This window comes from Oncorhynchus tshawytscha, linkage group LG29, assembly GCF_018296145.1.
Source record: "Oncorhynchus tshawytscha isolate Ot180627B linkage group LG29, Otsh_v2.0, whole genome shotgun sequence".
Classification (NCBI taxonomy): Eukaryota; Metazoa; Chordata; class Actinopteri; order Salmoniformes; family Salmonidae; genus Oncorhynchus; species Oncorhynchus tshawytscha.
Window position 1 is genome coordinate 34,046,727 of NC_056457.1, and position 15,099 is coordinate 34,061,825.

The following is a 15,099-nucleotide window of genomic DNA, read 5'->3' on the forward strand; positions in this document are numbered from 1 at the left end:
ACCTGTTTTGCTTTGTCATTATGGGGTATTGTGTGCAGATTGATGAGAAAAAACTGAACTAATTTATCCATTTTAGAATAAGGCTGTAACGTAACAAAATGTGGAAAAAGTCAAGAGGTCTGAATACTTTCCAAATTCACTGTATCACAAACAGAACAGAGTTTAGAGATATAGCAAGACAACTTCGCACAAGTGACAGATAACCCCAGTGATCAATTATGGGGGTAGTCTGACTCTGAGCTCCAAAGTGTAGGGGAATCTTGGGAATATCCTCACCAAGTGAACTGGCTGTTGGGCTATGAGGTGTTTACACAGACGCACACACACACACGTTCAGATGTGCCTTCTAACGCCGGTGACACCGGTTGATCCAACGCAGGAGGAACGAGGAACGAGTGAAAGTGGAGCGGAGAAACAGATTCAATTATTTCCTTCTGATGGTGCCACTCTCCCCAGAGAGACTGAAACGAGAGCGCTGGAGTACTGAGAGAGAGCGAGACGGTACGAGAGATGAAGAGACGGCGGGGGGGGGGGGAAAGTGAGACAGTTTGTTGACTGAGACGAGAGTGAGACAGTTTGTTGACTGAGACGAGAGTGAGACATCCTACCACTGGCATCCCACCACTGGCATCCCACCATCCCACCACTGGCATCCCACCATCCCACCACTGGCATCCCAGCACTGGCATCCCAGCACTGGCATCCCACCACTGGCATCCCATCATCCCACCACTAGCATCCCACCACTGGCATCCCAAGATCCCAACACTGGCATCCCATCATCCCACCACTGGCATCCCACCATCCCACCACTGGTATCCCATCATCCCACCACTGGCATCCTACCATCCCACCACTGGCATCCCATCATCCCACCACTGGCATCCCATCATCCCACCACTGGCATCCCATCATCCCACCACTGGCATCCCATCATCCCACCACTGGCATCCCATCATCCCATCATCCCACCACTGGCATCCCATCATCGGCATCCCATCATCCCACCACTGGCATCCCACCACTGGCATCCCAACACTGGCATCCCACCACTGGAATCCCACCACTGGCATCCCATCATCCCACCACTGGCATCCCATCATCCCACCAATGGCATCCCACCATCCCACCACTGGCATCCCACCATCCCACTACTGGCATCCCACTATCCCACCACTGGCATCCCATCATCCCACCACTGGCATCCCATCATCCCACCACTGGCATCCCACCACTGGCATCCCACCACTGGCATCCCACCACTGGCATCCCATCATCCCACCACTGGCATCCCATCATCCCACCAATGGCATCCCACCATCCCACCACTGGCATCCCACCATCCCACTACTGGCATCCCACTATCCTACCACTGGCATCCCATCATCCCACCACTGGCATCCCATCATCCCACCACTGGCATCCCACCACTGGCATCCCATCATCCCACCACTGGCATCCCATCATCCCACCACTGGCATCCCATCATCCCACCACTGGCATCCCATCATCCCACCACTGGCATCCCATCATCCCACCACTGGCATCCCATCATCCCACCACTGGCATCCCATCATCCCACCACTGGCATCCCACCATCCCACCACTGGCATCCCAGCACTGGCATCCCACCACTGGCATCCCATCATCCCACCACTAGCATCCCACCACTGGCATCCCAAGATCCCAACACTGGCATCCCATCATCCCACCACTGGCATCCCACCATCCCACCACTGGTATCCCATCATCCCACCACTGGCATCCTACCATCCCACCACTGGCATCCCATCATCCCACCACTGGCATCCCATCATCCCACCACTGGCATCCCATCATCCCACCACTGGCATCCCATCATCCCACCACTGGCATCCCATCATCCCATCATCCCACCACTGGCATCCCATCACCACTGGCATCCCATCATCCCACCACTGGCATCCCACCACTGGCATCCCAACACTGGCATCCCACCACTGGCATCCCACCACTGGCATCCCATCATCCCACCACTGGCATCCCATCATCCCACCAATGGCATCCCACCATCCCACCACTGGCATCCCACCATCCCACTACTGGCATCCCACTATCCCACCACTGGCATCCCATCATCCCACCACTGGCATCCCATCATCCCACCACTGGCATCCCACCACTGGCATCCCAACACTGGCATCCCACCACTGGCATCCCACCACTGGCATCCCATCATCCCACCACTGGCATCCCATCATCCCACCAATGGCATCCCACCATCCCACCACTGGCATCCCACCATCCCACTACTGGCATCCCACTATCCTACCACTGGCATCCCATCATCCCACCACTGGCATCCCATCATCCCACCACTGGCATCCCACCACTGGCATCCCATCATCCCACCACTGGCATCCCATCATCCCACCACTGGCATCCCATCATCCCACCACTGGCATCCCATCATCCCACCACTGGCATCCCACCATCCCACCACTGGCATCCCATCATCCCACCACTGGCATCCCATCATCCCACCACTGGCATCCCACCATCCCACCACTGGCATCCCACCATCCCACCACTGGCATCCCATCATCCCACCACTGGCATCCCATCATCCCACCACTGGCATCCCATCATCCCACCACTGGCATCCCATCATCCCACCACTGGCATCCCATCATCCCACCACTGGCATCCCATCATCCCACCACTGGCATCCCATCATCCCACCACTGGCATCCCATCATCCCACCACTGGCATCCCACCATCCCACCACTGGCATCCCACCAGTCGTATTACCGCTGCAAAATGACAGATTTTTACCTTGTCAGCTCAATTCGATCCAGGAACCTTTCGGTTACTGGCCCAATGCTCTAACGACTAGCCTTCCTGCTGGTTACTGGCCCAATGCTCTAACCACTAGGCTACCTGCTGGTTACTGGCCCAATGCTCTAACCACTAGGCTTCCTGCTGGTTACTGGCCCAACGCTCTAACCACTAGGCTACCTGCTGGTTACTGGCCCAACGCTCTAACCACTAGGCTTCCAGCTGGTTACTGGCCCAACGCTCTAACCACTAGCCTTCCAGCTGGTTACTGGCCCAACGCTCTAACCACTAGCCTTCCAGCTGGTTACTGGCCCAACGCTCTAACCACTAGGCTTCCTGCTGGTTACTGGCCCAACGCTCTCACCACTAGCCTTCCTGCTGGTTACTGGCCCAACACTCTAACCACTAGGCTTCCTGCTGGTTACTGGCCCAACGCTCTCACCACTAGCCTTCCTGCTGGTTACTGGCCCAACACTCTAACCACTAGGCTTCCTGCTGATTACTGGCCCAACGCTCTAACCACTAGGCTTCCTGCTGGTTACTGGCCCAACGCTCTAACCACTAGGCTTCCTGCTGGTTACTGGCCCAACGCTCTAACCACTAGGCTTCCTGCTGGTTACTGGCCCAACGCTCTAACCACTAGGGTTCCTGCTGGTTACTGGCCCAATGCTCTAACCACTAGGCTTCCTGCTGGTTACTGGCCCAACGCTCTAACCACTAGGCTTCCTGCTGGTTACTGGCCCAACGCACTAACCACTAGGCTTCCAGCTGGTTACTGGCCCAATGCTCTAACCACTAGCCTTCCAGCTGGTTACTGGCCCAATGCTCTAACCACTAGCCTTCCAGCTGGTTACTGGCCCAACGCTCTAACCACTAGGCTTCCTGCTGGTTACTGGCCCAACGCTCTCACCACTAGCCTTCCTGCTGGTTACTGGCCCAACACTCTAACCACTAGGCTTCCAGCTGGTTACTGGCCCAACGCTCTAACCACTAGGCTTCCTGCTGGTTACTGGCCCAACGCTCTCACCACTAGCCTTCCTGCTGGTTACTGGCCCAACACTCTAACCACTAGGCTTCCTGCTGGTTACTGGCCCAACGCTCTAACCACTAGGCTACCTGCTGGTTACTGGCCCAACGCTCTCACCACTAGGCTACCTGTCCTTCTATGCAGAGCTGCTTTAACTCAGCGACATAATGACACTTTAAGTAATGTTTACATATCTCATATGTATATACTGTGTACTATTCTTTAGTATCTATTGCATCTCAGCCACTCTGTCACTGCTCATCCACATATTTATACTTATATATTCTCATCTCATTCCTTTACTAGATTGTGTGTATAAGGTAGTTGTTGTGGAAATGTTAGATGACTTGTTAGATATTACTGCACTGTTGGATCTAGAAGCACAAGCATTTCACTACACTCGCATTAACATCTGCTAACCATGTGTATGTGACCAATATAATTTGATTTGTGGGTTTCCAAGCACAACCTACTCATTTCAAGTCCTGCCACATCATCTCAATTGGGATTAGGTCTGGACTTTGACTAGTCCATTCCAAAACTTCAAATGTGTTGCTTTTTAAACATTTTCATGTTGACTGTGTTTTCAAAGTCCAGACATAATCCCAATTGAGATGTTGTGGTGGGACTTGAAAAGAGCAGTTTATGCTTAAAAACCCACAAATATTGCTGAGTTAAAGCAGTTCCGTATGGAAAAGAGAGGGACAAAATTCCTCCGCAGCGACGTGAGAGAGTGATTAATAACTACAGGAAGTGTTTGGTTGGAGTCATTGCAGCTAAAAGTGGCACAACCAGTCACCGAGTGTTAAGGAGGCAATTTACTTTTTCACACAAGGGCATTGTGGGTGTTGCATAACTTAGTTTATGAAGTAAATGAAATAAGTCATTGTTGTGTTATTTTTTTTCACTCAGATTCCCTTTATCAAATCAAATTTATTTATATAGCCCATTCGTACATCAGCTGATATCTCAAAGTGCTGTACAGAAACCCAGCCTAAAACCCCCAAACAGCAAGCAATGCAGGTGTAGAAGCACCTCAGATCTTCAGCCAATATTCGATAACATTCAGTTTCAGAAATATGCAAAAATAGAGAACATTTGAAAAAAGGGGGGAAATACGTTTTCACAGCGATGTATACTGATGTCTCTCCTCTCCATACAATTGTTCAGCCAGCGACCGCAGTAGATTCTCTGGTTCAGTCCTACCAGACAGGTCAGTTAGGTACTAGACAGAGGGAGAGGGATAGAGAGAGAGAGGGGGGGTGCAAGACAGCTAGAGCAAGAGCTAGGGAGAAACAAGTGAGGGAGAGCAACAGCCAGACGGCCAGACCGGTGCAGTACAGTGTGTTGTGTTAAACTCCGAGCCACAGTTAACCATGGTAACGGCCACAGCACACTGTGTTCTGTTCTCAACCATTACATAAGACTGAACAGCACAGAACAGCAGTACCATAAGATGGCTCAGCTAGCGTTAGCCTAGCGTAGTGCCAGCCAGCACATGTCAAAAGGGAGGAGTTACCCGTTGCTCTAGCTAGCGCCAATCTCCCTGCTGGATTGCATTGGCCTACTTAAGCCTAATGACAGCAGGGTCTGTGTTGCAGCAATAAGTGAAATCAAAGCTGTGGAGAGGCAGAGAGATGCAGAAAGAGAGAGAGAGAGGGGGGCAGAGAGAGAGGGGCAGAAAGAGAGGGGGGCAGAGAGGGGGCAGAAAGAGAGAGGGGGCAGAGAGAGAGTGGGGAAGAAAGAGAGAGCGAGAGAGAGGGGGTCAGAGAGAGAGAGAGAAAGAAAGCCTGGCTGCCCAGAGAGACAGGCTGTGCTCACTCTGCTCCAGGGGAGAGTTAGACATAAGAGAATATTTATTTCCCCAAATTATCATTCAGTACAAAGAATTTGAAACTATCAAATCAAATGTATTTATAAAGCCCTTCGTACATCAGCTGATATCAAAAAGTGCTGTACAGAAACCCAGCCATAAAACCCCAAACAGCAAGTAATGCTGGTGTTGAAGCACGGTGGCTAGGAAAAACTCCCTAGAAAGGCCAGAACCTAGGAAGAAACCAGGCTGAGGGGTGTAACTATAAAATATTAAGAAAAAATGTAGTATTTATTGGGTGAAAAGCCAAATATGTGTCCTCCTGCCACAACCTGAGGGACATCCAGTGAAACGTATAATAATGTCAATAATATTTCCCATTTAGTTTGGTCTACTACCAGGTCATGCGTCTTCTCAGTCAGGTTGAGACTGATCCACTACCTGGTCATGTGTCTTCTCAGTCAGGTTGAGACTGATCTACTACCAGCTCATGTGTCTTCTCAGTCAGGTTGAGACTGGTCTACTACCAGGTCATGTGTCTTCTCAGTCAGGTTGAGACTGGTCTACCACCAGGTCATGTGTCTTCTCAGTCAGGTTGAGACTGATCTACACCAGGTCATGTGTCTTCTCAGTCAGGTTGAGAACTACCAGGTCATGTGTCTTCTCAGTCAGGTTGAGACTGGTCTACTACCAGGTCATGTGTCTTCTCAGTCAGGTTGAGACTGGTCTACTACCAGGTCATGTGTCTTCTCAGTCAGGTTGAGACTGATCTACTACCAGGTCATATGTCTTCTCAGTCAGGTTGAGACTGGTCTACTACCAGGTCATGTGTCTTCTCAGTCAGGTTGAGACTGGTCGACTACCAGGTCATGTGTCTTCTCAGTCAGGTTGAGACTGGTCTACTACCAGGTCATGTGTCTTCTCAGTCAGGTTGAGACTGGTCTACTACCAGGTCATGTGTCTTCTCAGTCAGGTTGGTCTACTACCAGGTCATGTGTCTTCTCAGTCAGGTTGAGACTGATCCACTACCAGGTCATGTGTCTTCTCAGTCAGGTTGAGACTGATCCACTACCAGGTCATGTGTCTTCTCAGTCAGGTTGAGACTGATCTACTACCAGGTCATGTGTCTTCTCAGTCAGGTTGAGACTGATCTACTACCAGGTCATGTGTCTTCTCAGTCAGGTTGAGACTGGTCGACTACCAGGTCATGTGTCTTCTCAGTCAGGTTGAGACTGGTCATGTGTCTTCTCAGTCAGGTTGAGACTGGTCTACTACCAGGTCATGTGTCTTCTCAGTCAGGTTGAGACTGGTCTACTACCAGGTCATGTGTCTTCTCAGTCAGGTTGAGACTGGTCTACAACCAGGTCATGTGTCTTCTCAGTCAGGTTGAGACTGGTTACTACCATGTCATGTGTCTTCTCAGTCAGGTTGAGACTGGTCGACTACCAGGTCATGTGTCTTCTCAGTCAGGTTGAGACTGGTCTACTACTATTGCTTTAATGTATTATTATTCTCATTAATATTGTTGTTGTAGTTGCTGATAAAGGTAATCCCAGTATTACTGCTGTTGGTCACACCACTTTTGTAAAAATGTATACTTTGACAATGTCAGTAATTTAACTTGACATGTCAATAAAGTTTACTGAATTCAATTGAGAGAGGCAGAGAAGGAGACAGAGAGAAAGAGAGAGAATTGCATTACTGTGAAGGGGACAAACAGTTCTTTAAAGAGCTTGATGGCTTTGAATATGCCACCAGTGAACGAGGACAGACATTATCGGCAGAGTCAGGAGCCTCATCGCAGAGTCAGGAGCCTCATCGCAGAGTCAGGAGCCTCATCGCAGAGTCAGGAGCCTCATCCCAGAGTCAGGAGCCTCATCCCATAGTCAGGAGCCTCATCCCAGAGTCAGGAGCCTCATCTGCATCCCTTGTGACACCCTATATAGTGAATTACTTCTGCCCAGGACTCATAGTGCTACGTAAGGACTATGGTGTCATGTAGGACCAAAACAGGATCGTTGTGTGGACTGTGAGTGACAAGACACTGATCCACAACAACATGGCATGACGCTATGGAGTTGTGAAGATTGCCATGAGGGTGTCTTTACATGTCCTAGTGCTCTCAGGGGTCTCCACATGTCCTCGTGCTGCTCTTGGTGCCTGCTTGGTGTTCCTGGAGACGGCCTGCTTGGTGTTCCTGGAGACGGCCTGCTTGGTGTTCCTGGAGACGGCCTGCTTGGTGTTCCTGGAGACGGCCTGCTTGGTGTTCCTGGAGACGGCCTGCTTGGTGTTCCTGGAGACGGCCTGCTTGGTGTCGGCCTGCTTGGTGTCGGCCTGCTTGGTGTCGGCCTGCTTAGTGTCGAGCTGCGTAGAGTTGGCCTGCTTTGTGTCGAGTTGCTTAGTGTCGAGTTGCTTAGTGTCGGCCTGCTTAGTGTCGGCCTGCTTAGTGCCGGCCTGCTTAGTGTCGGCCTGCTTAGTGCCGGCCTGCTTAATGTCGAGCTGCTTCGAGGTCTTAGTGTCGGCCTGCTTAGTGTCGACCTGCTTAGTGTCGAGCTGCTTACAGGTCTTAGTGTTGGCCTGCTTAGTGTTGGCCTGCTTAGTGTCGAGCTGCTTAGAGGTCTTAGTGTTGGCCTGTTTAATGTCAACCTGCTTAGTGTCGAGCTGCTTAGAGGTCTTAGTGTTGGCCTGCTTAATGTCGACCTGCTTAGTGTCGAGCTGCTTACAGGTCTTAGTGTTGGCCTGCTTAGTGTCGGCCTGCTTAGTGTCGAGCTGCTTAGAGGTCTTCGTGTTGGCCTGCTTAGTGTCGGCCTGCTTAGTGTCGAGCTGCTTCGAGGTCTTAGTGTTGGCCTGCTTAGTGTCGGCCTGCTTAGTGTTTAGCTGCTTAGAGGTCTTAGTGTTGGCCTGCTTAGTGTCGGCCTGCTTAGTGTCTAGCTGCTTCGAGGTCTTAGTGTCGGCCTGCTTAGTGTCGGCCTGCTTAGTGTCGAGCTGCTTCGAGGTCTTAGTGTTGGCCTGCTTAGTGTCGGCCTGCTTAGTGTTTAGCTGCTTAGAGATCTTAGTGTTGGCCTGCTTAGTGTTTAGCTGCTTAGAGATCTTAGTGTCGGCCTGCTTAGTGTTTAGCTGCTTAGAGATCTTAGTGTCGGCCTGCTTAGTGTTTAGCTGCTTAGAGATCTTAGTGTCGGCCTGCTTAGTGTCGAGCTGCTTCTTAGAGAAGTGTCTTAGTGTTGGCCTGCTTAGTGTCGGCCTGCTTAGTGTTTAGCTGCTTAGAGATCTTAGTGTTGGCCTGCTTAGCGTTGAGTTGCCAGCAGAATATCCAGCTAGAGGATTTGATTGGTATTCTTACATTAGCTACGCTGTGCATCAGTCAAGTCATTTAAGGTGATATGTAACATGAGCATCTCCCCACCTCTAAATGACCATCCATCAGAGTCGTTGCTATGAACCAGCCCTAACATTGTCCATCGCTATTACTTTTAAAACACACCATCTGATTCGCAGAGTCCCTCTCCCAATCAGAGAGAGTCACTATATTCCCAATGGATCTGATTGGCTGTTACCATCCCTCCCAGCCTGTAGTACTTTGAGCTGTTGGATCTTATTGGCTGTTGCCATCCCTACAGCACGTAAGTGCTTTGGACGGTTGGATATGATTGGTTGCCTGGTTCTCATTGACCTTAGCGGCCCCTGTTCAGGCACCGTCTCCGTGTGTGTGTGTGTGTGTGTGTGTGTCCATCGTAACTTAACGCCACCTTGACAATGACAGCCGGCACATCTCAATGGCACCACTACACACACTCACTCTCGTCTCTATACAGGGTCATATAACATGCCATCTCTAATCCTCCAGTGTGTCTCCTCTGCTCTGTCAGAGGGCTTCTATTAACAGCAGGACGTATGTCATCGATTCAATTATGTCATCGACGTATGTCATTGACTCAATCTGATACAGTGATGCATTGTGGATAGCAGAATGATGGCGCTGGAGTCTGCCGTCTTATTGGCTCTTAACCAACCATGCTATTCTGTTTGTTTTTTCTCGTTGTTCGTAACTTGTTTTGTACATAATGTTGCTGCTACCGTCTCTTGTGACCGAAAAGAGATTCTGGACATCAGAACAGCGGTTACTCACCTCAAACTAGACGAAGAGTTTTCCTTCAATGAGCCGGACGGGAGGGAGATACTACAGACACCCGACCAGGCCCAGATCCCCGTGATTCGCTGGAGAAGGAAACTGAGATTTTCCGGAAAGAGATCAGGGTGCCTTGTGAAGATCGGGCAACGAGTGGCTAATCTGCCCTTGCCTTCCGTCATGCTAGCTAACGTTCAATCGCTGGAAAATAAAAGGGACGAACTGAAAGCCTGTTTATCCTACCAAGTCGTGGCTGAAGGACGACATTAAGAACATATAACTGGCAGGTTATATCGCCAGGACAGAACAGCAACCTCTGGTAAGACACGGGGCGGGGGCCTATGCATTTATGTAAACAACAGCTGGTGCACGATATCTAAGGAAGTCTCAAGGTTTTGCTTGCCCGAGGTTGAGTATCTCATGATAAGCTGTAGACCACACTACCTACCGAGAGAGTTTTCATCTGTATTATTTGTAGCTGTTTACATACCACCACAGTCAGAAAACGCTCACCCAGAGGCGGCGCTCTCAGTAGCCGGGGGACTTTAATGCAGGGAAACTTAAATTTGTTTTACCAAATGTGAGCAAGACCTTTAAACAGGTCAACAGTCACAAAGATGCAGGGCCAGACGGATTACCAGGACATGTACTTCGAGCATGCGCTGACCAAATGGCAAGTGTCTTCACTGACATTTTCAATCTCTCCCTGTCTGAGTCTGTAATACCAACATGTCCCTGTCTGAGTCTGTAATACCAACTTGTTTCAAGCAGACCACCATGGTCCCTGTGCCAAAGAACAAAGAACCTGCCTAAATGACTACCGACCCGAAGCACTCACGTCTGTAGCCATGAAATGCTTTGAAAGGCTGGTCATGGCTCACATCAACACCATTATCCCAGAAACCCTAGACCCACTCCAATTTGCATACCGCACTAACAGATACACATTTGATGCAATCTCTATTGCACTCCGCACTGCCCTTTCCCACCTGGACAAAAGGAACACCTATGTGAGAATGCTGTTCATTGACTACAGCTCAGCGTTCAACACCATAGTGCCCTCAAAGCTCATCACTAAGCTAAGGACCCTGGGACTAAACACCTCCCTCTGCAACTGGATCCTGAACTTCCTGACGGGCCGCCTCCCCAGGTGGTAAGGGTAGGTAACAACACATCTGCCACACTGATCCTCAACACGGGGGCCCCTCAGGGGTGCGTGCTCAGTCCCCTCCTATACTCCCTGTTCACTCATGACTGCATGGCCAGGCACGACTCCAACACCATCACTCAGTTTGCAGATGACAGCAGTGGTAGGTCTAATCACCAACAACGATAAGACAGCCTATAAGGACGAGGTCAGAGAGCTGACCATGTGGTGCCAGTACAAAAACCTCTCCCTCAACGTAATCAAGACTAAGGAGATGATTGTGGACTACAGGAAAAGGAGGACAGAGCACGCCCCCATTCTCATCGATGGGGGCTGTAGTGGAGCAGGTTGAGAGCTTCAAGTTCCTTGGCGTCCACTCCTGATTATCTAATCAAATGGCTACCACTATTTGCATTGCCCCCCCGAACGCTGCTGCTGCTTCTCTCTGTTATCATCTATGCATAGTCACTTTAATAACTACACCTACATACCTCTACATATTACCTCAATTACCTCGACTAACCGGTGGCCCCGCACATTGACTCTACCGGTACCCCCGGTTCCGCCCACCGGTTCAGCCCACCGGTTCAGCCCACCGGCTCCGCCCACCGGCATCCTAATAAGGTAAACAAGAGCAAAGAGAGAGAATACGGCAGACAGAGTGACTGAGCTTTAACTTCCTGACTGATGTCTTGAGCTGTTGCTTCAATATATCCACATAATGTTTTTGCCTCATGATGCCATATATTTTGTGAAGTGCACCAGTCCCTCCTGCAGCAAAGTACCCCACATGATGCTGTCACCCCCATGCTTCACGGTTGGGATGGTGTTCTTCGGCTTGTAAGCCTCCCCATTTTTCCTCCAAACAAAACGATGGTCATTCTGGCCAAACAGTTCTATTTTTGTTTCAACAGACCAGAGGACATTTCTCCAAAAAGTACAATCTCTGTCCCCATGTGCAGTTGCAAACCGTTGTCTGGCTTTTTCATGGCGGTTTTGGAGCAGTGGCTTCTTCCTTGCTGAGCGGCCTTTCAGGTTATGTCGATATAGGACTCGTTTTACTGTGGATATAGATACTTTTGTACCAGTTTCCTCCAGCATCTTCACAAGGTCCTTCGCTGTTGTTCTGGGATTGATTTGCACTTTTCACACCAAAGTACGTTCATCTCTAGGAGACAGAACACATCTCCTTCCTGAGCGGTATGATGGCTGCGTGGTCCCATGGTGTTTATACTTGTGTACTATTGTTTGTACAGATGAACATTGTACCTTCAAGCGTGTGGAGGTCTACAATTTTGTTTCTGAGGTCTTTGGCTGATTGTTTTTGATTTTCCCATGATGTCAAGCAAAGAGGCACTGAGTTTGAAGGTAGGCCTTAAAATGCATCCACAGGTACACCTCCAATTGACTCAAATGATGTCAATTAGCCTATCAGAAACTTCTAAAGCCATGACATCATTTTCTGGAATTTTCCAAGCTGTTTAAAGGCACAGTCAATTTAGTGTAAGTAAACTTCTGACCCCCTGGAATTGTGATACAGTGAATTATAAGTGAAATAATCTGTCTGTAAACAATTGTTGTAAAAATTACTTGTGTCATGCACAAAGTAGATGTCCTAACCGACTTGCCAAAACTATAGTTTGTTAACAAGACATTTGTGGAGTGGTTGAAAAACGAGTTTTAATGACTCTGACCTAAGTGTATGTAAACTTCAGACTTCAACTGTAGGATACGTCACACTACAGAATAATAACAACCATTCAGTCAACATATATAGGATCCACTACAGAATAATAACAACCATTCAGTCAACTGAGGAGCACACCGAGAAATGTGTCACAGTCACACAATCAGTCAGACCGGGACTTCAGAAGATATGAAAATTAATTGACTGAGTGGCATGTTGCTCTTGAGTGAAGTGGTTGGAGGTGTCGGTAGCTAGGTAGGTATGTGTGTGGCCTGCTCAGAATTCAGGGACTAACTCTAGAACTCTGCTAAGAACCCATACAAGGACAACTCTAGAACTCTGCTAACAACACATACAGGGACAACTCTAGAACTCTGCTAACAACACATACAGGGACAACTCTAGAACTCTGCTAACAACACATACAGGGACAACTCTAGAACTCTGCTAAGAACCCATACAGGGACAACTCTAGAACCCAAGTGGGAGGGGTTGTTCCACAGGGTAAAGCCTAAACACACACTGCTTTTAAAGCAGCACACCATTAAAACAATGGATCCTTAATAATCATGTTTGACCATTTCTAACCAGTTGCCATAACAACATAGTGAGACAACGCTTTGAGTGTTACCCTGCTGGGGGGGTGGGGGGGTCTGTTGTGATGAACGAGTGGTGTGTGTGTGTGTGTGTGTGTGTCCCAGGATAAATACACCTCTTCCCCCAGTCATTGGAGAGACTCTCTCCATGCAGACACACCTGGTCCTGGCTATGTCCCAGGATAAATGCACCTCTTCCCCCAGTCATTGGAGAGACTCTCTCCATGCAGACACACCTGGTCCTGGGTGTGTCCCAGGATAAATACACCTCTTTCCCCAGTCATTGAGGAGACTCTCTCCATGGAGACACACCTGGTCCTGGGTGTGTCCCAGGATAAATACACCTCTTCCCCCAGTCATTGGAGAGACTCTCTCCATGCAGACACACCTGGTCCTGGGTGTGTCCCAGGATAAATACACCTCTTCCCCCAGTCATTGGGGAGACTCTCTCCATGCAGACACACCTGGTCCTGGGTGTGTCCCAGGATAAATACACCTCTTCCCCCAGTCATTGGGGAGACTCTGTCCATGCACACACACTGTTGGATTTTGGTCGTGCCATTTTTGTGGCTGGTTTGTTTGCTTTGGCACCTTTTAACATTCCTCACTATCACATCTATACACGCAACCACTCACTTACACTACTGATTAGTGACTACACACACCATACTTAATTGTACATAGGTTACCTCAGTTAATAAATATATTTTTGTTAGTCCTTATATCTCCTCGTTGTTTCCCTTTTTTGTTTACGGGCTTCGAGCCGGTTCGTGACAGTGTGTGTGTGTGTGTGTGTGTGTGTGTGTGTAAATGGTCTTCAAAACACTGAATCGCCTGTTTCAGTCACATTACAACACACAAAACCGCCTCTCACTCCCAGACAGTCCAAAATGACACCCTATTCCCTTTATAGTGCACTACTTTAGACTAGCTCCCATAGGAAATAGGGTGCCTTTGGTAGACTATGGCTTTGTCTCAAGTCTGCCAAGGGGGCATGTGCCAGCGTAGCATGTCTATAATCATGTGGGTTTAGTGGGCTTCGGTCTACAGAGACACACCCAGTGGTTATGGGGATCCACTGGCCTGCACGGGCCATGACTGTGCATTCATCGACATGGAATATCAAAAACACTAGTTAGAGAGTAAGAAGGGGGGGCGCATCGATTTGAAGTCTTAGTCTACTGTAACAAGAGCTTAGAAACATTGGCTTTCAGCCCTATGGGCCCTGGTCAAACGTAGGGCCCCAAAATGTGGTCCCATTTGGGACGTGTCCCCCTACACTGTAGAATAATATATAGAATTAAAAAAAATGTTGCAGCCGCGTCGCAATGACCCTGAATGGCTTCTTCTGCTCCATGTAGAGAGTCAGTAAGGAGGGAGGGAGGGATTCTCTGTTAGGACGTGGGGGGAATTGCATCATGGTTAATTTATTTTCCCCCAAACAGAGAGAGAGAGAGATCCGTCACGTGGGTTAGCAGGGCCTCTCTCTCTCTCTCTCTCTCTCTCTCTCTCTCGTTTTTGCGTATGGAGACATTGGTATGGTCCTGGAGATAATGAATATGAGAATGAAAATGAACAGAATTAGCCTTTAACTCTGGATGCCTAATGGCACCCTGTACACTGCCTTCGGAAAGCAGTCCCCTTGACTTTGTATTCGTTTTCTTTTACGTTCCGTCCTCATCAATCTACACACAAACATGACAAAGCGGAAAAGGGTTTTTTGAAATTGACATAAGTATTCAGACCCTTCGAAATGAGACTCGAAATTGAGCTCGGGTGCACCCATCAGACACACATAACTGCACCCCCTATCACACTTTCACAATATGTATGAAGACATGGCTAAAGGTCAATCAGATTTGTGAACATGGTCCCTAGCTGTGTG

At 49.1% G+C, this 15,099-nt stretch overlaps 2 protein-coding genes across 3 annotated transcripts in view; one reads left to right on the top strand and one right to left on the bottom strand.

Moving 5' to 3' along the window:
- Nucleotides 1-15,099, bottom strand: part of LOC112238617 (nuclear receptor coactivator 2) — a 173,599-nt gene that overhangs the window by 98,163 nt on the left and 60,337 nt on the right. The gene's annotated exons all lie outside the window — the stretch shown is intronic.
- Nucleotides 511-7,544, top strand: LOC121841319 (leucine-rich repeat extensin-like protein 5). Its single transcript, XM_042308669.1, has 3 exons — nucleotides 511-538; nucleotides 737-2,770; nucleotides 7,417-7,544. Exons 1-3 carry the CDS (start codon nucleotides 511-513, stop codon nucleotides 7,542-7,544), a joined length of 2,190 nt encoding a protein of 729 aa, XP_042164603.1.